We start from the raw sequence: 6618 nt of genomic DNA on the forward strand, positions 1-6618 counted from the left end.
AGAGGGAGATCCGTGTTGGGGTGCCTATCTTTGCAAACGTGGGCAGCTGAAGATCAAATCAAAATAAGTGGGGTGCCACCAAACCATTTGTAGAAAAAGGAAAATATGCAATTAAAACCATTTGACAATTTCGACAAATCAGAGGAGAGAAAAGGATCTCATGTTGGGTCTCTTTATGCGTAGACTCTTGTAAAAGGAAGTGTTTTAAGCTCCCTTTTGTGTAAGGTCTAATAAATTTCTTGAGGGGCTTGTTAGGCACCACGCGGCGCTTGTCGCTCCAATTTTGCACGCAATTTTCAATGTTTGTTGTTGCACACACGCTTATATTATAGTACGTACGCGGTGCCCCTATGCCTGCTCCGAATGCCTTCTTGTTCGCATCGTCGCCCTTCCCTCCCAGCCCTTTTCCTCCGTCCCGAAGCTTTACTTCGAATCGGATCTCCAGATTCGGGACTGCTGTGCGCTTTCGTCTGTTTGAGCTCGTTGTAGCCACCATCTGTTACGAAACACGCAAACGTGTCTCTCTCTCTCTCTATGTTTTGAACTACCCATTTGGGAAAAGTAAGCTCTGGAGATAGTAGGCTTCTCGATTCTTGTCTTGTATATACGACACAGGCTTTCAGCAACCCACCATAGCTAGGGTTGACAGACAGGAAGCCCATTGTTTGCACGCGTGCGTGTCTGTGTATAGCTTACCTTTTGGATGAAAAACAGGGTTTTTGTACATATAGCACAGGTTACGAACTTTCACGACTGGGTTTTGCATCACGGAACGTTCTGGCATGGATTATCTCTCATGCAGAATCGGCTTTGGCTGTATTGGAGTCTGGGTGCCGGCATCTACAGGGAAATTATCTGAGGATGGATCGCCATTAGCGCAAGCTCCACGGAGATCTGCCCAAATTTGCGCATGCAGATCCCCTCCTTCGCAGTTCAAGACAGCCACCGCCACAAACAGTGCGTCTTCTACAGAGGAATTGACATCTAAAGATGTTACGTCTACATCCTCTTTCAATCCCCTGCCTTTAATCTTCCCTCATTCGACCATCCCTGCACCCCTGAAGTTCTTGTGGATCAACAAAAAGGGAGAGCAAGCTTCAGAGTCAGAAGATGATGCTGATGTATCACATACAGACAAGTCAGAAGGAGGTGATCAAATCGAAGTTGAAGGATCCCTCAGTCAGTCAGAAGTTCTTCTTGCAAAGCAGGAAACACCTGATGGTGCTCATGGACTTATGGAGCCTATCAATGAGACTGGGGTAGATATTGGGGAGTCCAGAGAGTTATGCGAAACTGCTGCTGCACCTTCAGGGAGTTTGAAGAGCAATAACATGGGTCCATCACCACAGCCACTTCGGTATTGGATGTCAAAAATTGCAGCTCTTTGGCCAGATCCCATGTACTTCAGAACACGAAGTGCACCGACCGACCTGCCTTTGCCCAACGAATCAATTGGTGTCCCTCTTGAAGCTTCAAACAATGGTGTAGAGGAGGCATGCTCTACATCCCAGTTCTGTGAAGGTGACAACGGGGAAGTGGCATGCAGTCTTAATGCTGATCATAATTGTTCTGTGGAGGTCCCATACACAAGAGTGCTTCACACGAAAGATTCATTTTCCAAGTTCTTGCAAGAAGCCTCCTTGTATGACATGAAAGTCTTTACGCAGTTAACTTTTCTTTGTGATATGGCATACATGATCCCCAGCATTCAGGTACTTGTCATTTCTCAGTTAATAGCGTTTCAGCTTTGTGCTCTTTGGAGTGATTTTGTTATGCCATGGAAGCCTTGTGAGGCCTTGATCAAGGGGGACTTTGCAGAACTGTTTGAAAAAAGTTTTTGTGGGCCTTGAAAAATTTTCAACAGCTGAATTTTGGCAAAAATTTTAGTTCTTCATTGGGACTCTTAAGTACAATGTGCAAATTTTGACCTTGACAAATGGGCTTAGAACTGGGACTTTGTTTACCAGAAAATTTACACTACAAACCGGGATATGTGAGCATTGGTTGTCCATAGCCCTCAAGCCACTACGAGTGTGTGAAAACTTCCCCCATCTTACATATACGTACACATAATTCTTTTTCAACCTTAGTTCACTCTTAGGGCCTCGCTAGATAGGACTCATGTCTGAAAAAAACAAATTGTTATAGAACTTATCATTTTAATTTGTTTGGGACTATGCACCTATTTTGCATATGTGTGTGTATAAATAAGGAAATGCTGTTTGTTTGCCTAGTAGGCATCCCAAAGAAACGCCTCATGTTGCTTGTAAATGTAAGTTGTGAAGAGGAAAACGTAGCTTTGCTGCTATTTAGAAGGCAGTCTTGCTATATGCAATAATGAGAGAGTATCTATACTAGCAGCTGAGCATGAGACTGATCAATTTTTACTTGTTTGCTCAACCTATTGACTCCCAAATCTGTCAGCACAGCCTGGCCAGCTTATGAAGTACCATCATCTCAGGCTGGTCACGACGTCATTATGCAAGAAAGCAGAGGCAGAAATCAAAGTGAAGGAAAGTGAGCTGTCTAAGAAGTTGAATACAAGTGATACCGAGAAAGCTAATCTGAATATCGGTAATGGATATGTGAACTCACAAACCGAGCATACCTCACATATGAGTGGTCCTCAACCTGAGGGATGTTTCGAGCAACCTTCACGTATGCATTTGGGTTCTGTAGGAAGATATTCAACAGCAGAGCCTGATGCACAATGTCTACTTGAGCAAAATGGGGCATCTTCTATCTCGCACAACATCCCTCTCGAGAATCATAGCTCATCAATACTGAGGCAGTCAGAGGAGAGTGTTCTGCAGGCCATGGATCTGGCAACGGTTGCAACACTTGCTGAGGAAAAGACAAACGTAAATTATGCCAAGGACGTTCCATCACTACGCACTTGCCCATGTGAATGGTTTGTTTGCGATGAAGAAAACTCCCACACTAGGTTGTTTGTAATTCAGGTAGGCAGAGGGAAACCTTCAATAAACTCTTGTTGTCGTTGTACGTTATATGAATTACTGAATGTTCCATTCACATATGTTCTGCAGGGTTCAGAATCGCTGGCATCTTGGCAAGCTAATCTCTTTTTTGAGCCAATTCAATTTGAGGTAGGTTTTGGTTACTCCTAGATTCTGTAGTTTTTATTCATTCTATGAAAGGGAATCTTCCACTTGTGTTGTTTTCCAAGTTAATTTGGATTAGGAGCTTAAGAATGAGACTCTTTGCCTTGTAGGGATTAGATGTCTATGTCCACCATGGTATATATGAAGCTGCAAAGGCTCTATATGATCAGGTACTTCCTGAGGTTATTGATCATTTGTCTACTCATGGTAACCTTGCTCGCACTCGTTTTACTGGGCACTCTTTGGGTGGGAGTCTGGCCACTCTTTTGGCTCTCATGCTTCAAGTTCGAGGTGTCCTTCCTAGCACAGCAATTCTTCCAGTTGTGACATTTGGGTCTCCATTCATAATGTGTGGAGGTGATAATCTTCTGCAAAAGATGCGGCTCCCAAAAAACCATGTTCAGGCAGTGATTATGCACAGGGATGTGGTACCGAGGGCTTTTGCATGTGACTATCCTGACCATGTTGCAGAGGTCTTGAGGAGGTTGAACGGAAGGTTTCGAGAGCATCCTTGCTTGAACAATCAGGTGACGAGCTTTTCTTAAGCTGTCATGGTTTAGATTGAGGTCGTGCCTGTCTCAATATGATTTAGAGTGAGGTTGTGCCTGTCTCAATATGTTAAGTGCATACATGAAAGCCTTATATTGCTGGTTTCTTTGGGCTTGTGACCTGGTGAAAAGGCATGCAATACGATTTTGTGTCTTGAATTGCTTTATCAGATTTTCAAGACTGATTGTCGTGGTGCTCTCTCTCTCTCTCTCTCTCTCTCTCTCTCTCTCTCTCTCTCTCGCGTGCGTGTGTGTATGTGATCAAGAAAGGAAACTGGAATAAGCTTTATATCACTCTGAAGTTTGGTAGATTGGTTATCCCAACTCCCTTTTAAATAACAGGCTTTGAGCTCAAGACTTATCGGATAGATCTTTGAGGTCTCTTGGGATTGCTCCTACGATGTCAAAACTTCTCTTTTCTGCTTCTCTCTCTCACTGCCCTGGTTGAGTGATTGTGTGTCCAGTGCTCTGCTTCTCTTGCTCTAGGGTGTCCCAGGATTTCTTATTTCTCTTTTATTTTGGGCTTTGAAATACCCATTTTGTTACTCTTGTTTTTGTGTGTCGTGAAATTTCGCTTTGTATCTCCCCCTTTAGGGTTTACGGCTTAGGGTTTAGGTTTGTACTCTGTTTGCAAGATCTTGCTTTAGTTTTGAGAATTTATTCTTATGATTACTTTTTTATCCAAAATTGCAGAAATTACTGTATTCTCCAATGGGTCAGATTTACATTTTGCAACCAGAAGCAAGTGCTGCTCCATTTCACCCCTTGCTTCCTGATGGCCATGGCTTATACACCTTAAAGTATCCATTAAATGGCAATGAGTTGGAAAAAGCAACCGAGCTCCGGGCAGCTCAACGAGCATTTTTAAACTTACCACACCCTCTTGACATCCTTGGTGATCCTGGTGCTTACGGGTTCGATGGGACAGTCTCACGAGATCATGATCCTCGTAGCTACACAAAAGCTATACATCTAGTGTCGAAACTCAAGGTTAAGAGACTGCGTCATGCGCAGAGAGAGCGCCGAAGGCAGCTAATGTGGCCTTCTGTGATTGCGGGTCATCCGGTTTACAGCAAAGGTGCAGCCTCAGGTGCGAATGTCGATAGCACCGTGAGTAATGGGGCTCTTTCTTCAGCCGTTAGTCAAGCGACTTTTGTTTTCAAACAGCACTTGCGCCATACTGGAACAATGCACTTTGGATTGGCAGTTCGCGGCAGGTCTTTCTGGTTATCACACAAAAGCGTGTTGGGGAGAAATGCAAGAGTGATTGCTTCTCAACACGTCCAATTGGGAATGTTGCTTGTCTTATCCTTGCGTATGGTCATATTGGAATGCCTATCGTCACTCCCTGTGTGTGTATAACGGTATCAATCCGTTCCATGTCTTATATTAACGACAATTAGCTAGTGTAATATACATCATAGATGCTACATACATTCAATGAGATGATGTGAGGACAAGGAAAGTGGTTTGCCATTATCCACCCAACCATGCCCACATTCAATGAGATGATGTGAGGACAAGGGAAGTGGCTTGCCATTATCCACCCAACCATGCCCAGCCTTATGGGCTCCTTGCCCGCTTTGTTTAAACCCTTGTCCTCACAGATGAGGAAAGGAAATGATTTAGGGCTACAAAGTGTGCTTTTTACGACGCAATGTGTCATTTGTGTGTTTATGTGATTCTTCTCATGTGGGCCTTGTAAAGTATGACTCTTTTAATAGCTTCACATAAAGCTATTAAAAGATATATGAACAAAGAAAACCTTAGATTTAGAATATAACATATACAACTTTCTCCGCTCAGGCCTCAGAAGGCCGAAAAGTAAAACCAATTAAGCTTACAGGGTGATCAGCAGCCATTGTGTTCTGAAGCTTGTCAATTATTGGATGTTTGCAACTATGCAAATGCATGAACTATGGAAATGGTTGCCTCTTTCCATGCATCTTGCTTTTGTGATAGTAAGGTTGCTCAAATGCCCTCCCACACCAAGCTACATCCCACAACAAGCATGCCCACGTTTTCAAGGATTTGTGCGTCTTTACATGCTTGTTGGCATCCAATCATGGTTCGATAGAAACACTCGGAAAGCATTCTCTCATTTCATGGTGCGTAGAAGCTTCCAAAATTATTGTGCCTCTAGAGGCTTCAATTGTTGTGCTTACGTTCCTTTGTATAAACAATGATGGCTAAAAATTATGAATGTTTGAAAATTTATCATGCATGTGCCATAGAAAAATGTGGCATCTTAATCCCCATGTAAACTTGAAAATTTACAGCCATATAATGCTATTGTATGAGTAGGATTATGTGCTATTCACTTCATTGCCAAGTGCGCACTTGAAGCCTTGTCAAAGTCGATGCATTATACACATGGGCATAGAGGGACCTTTGGTATTTCTGGATGCTTGCATTGTAGTAGAATCGTTAATAAATCCTACAATCTCACCCTAGCAAACTATTCCACCCTGTACAAAAAGGGTCAACTCTCACAAAGTGCAGGAACTACCTCAATGGTATGCAACAACCATCTTGCTTGCAAAAGCTCAAGAGCAATTAAGAAAGGATAGAAAAATCCTATCCTTGGGAATGCTTTGCTAGATTGGATGCCAAATATGATGCAATTTCAAAGTTGCACAAGAATTTTGGATGATCATTCCATCTACTCTTGGAATGCATGTTTGCATGATACGAATATCAAGCCACCACAAAGAGGATTTAGGCTATTTTCAACGCATGCGTCTCTGCATGTTCTCATGGGTAGCACTTATGGGAGGATATGCCCACAACAAGGGCAAACCAGGAAGCTCCAAATGATGGAGGCAACATGAGGCCATCTCTCCATATGCCATAACGGAAGTTTAAGGCTAGTTTTTTGCATTTTGGCATATATAGAGAGAGAGTGCTCTCAACCAATGGGAGGAGAGCTTCCATTATAGGATATTTGG

At 43.0% G+C, this 6618-nt stretch overlaps 1 protein-coding gene across 1 annotated transcript; it reads left to right on the forward strand.

Annotated features, from left to right (window-relative positions):
• Nucleotides 1-312: 312 nt before the first annotated feature.
• On the forward strand, nt 313-5323 carry LOC147430957 (phospholipase A1 PLIP2, chloroplastic-like). The gene is made up of 5 exons (XM_086493487.1): nt 313-1712; nt 2430-2960; nt 3048-3107; nt 3233-3649; nt 4364-5323. The coding sequence occupies exons 1-5, from the start codon at nt 783-785 to the stop codon at nt 5030-5032; spliced, it is 2607 nt and encodes an 868-aa protein (XP_086349613.1). The 5' UTR covers nt 313-782; the 3' UTR covers nt 5033-5323.
• The last annotated feature ends 1295 nt before the right edge of the window (nt 5324-6618 follow it).

This window comes from Adiantum capillus-veneris, chromosome 21 (genome assembly GCF_014529385.1).
Source record: "Adiantum capillus-veneris isolate H3 chromosome 21, ASM1452938v2, whole genome shotgun sequence".
NCBI lineage: Eukaryota > Viridiplantae > Streptophyta > Polypodiopsida > Polypodiales > Pteridaceae > Adiantum > Adiantum capillus-veneris.

Bases quoted from the DNA above. Each gene is read 5' to 3' on its own strand.
- LOC147430957 (XM_086493487.1), top strand. From the start codon at position 783: ATGGATTATCTCTCATGCAGAATCGGCTTTGGCTGTATTGGAGTCTGG. The intron at 2,961-3,047 runs GTAGGCAGAGGG...TATGTTCTGCAG, and splicing joins CTAGGTTGTTTGTAATTCAG to GGTTCAGAATCGCTGGCATC. The intron at 3,650-4,363 runs GTGACGAGCTTT...CCAAAATTGCAG, and splicing joins ATCCTTGCTTGAACAATCAG to AAATTACTGTATTCTCCAAT.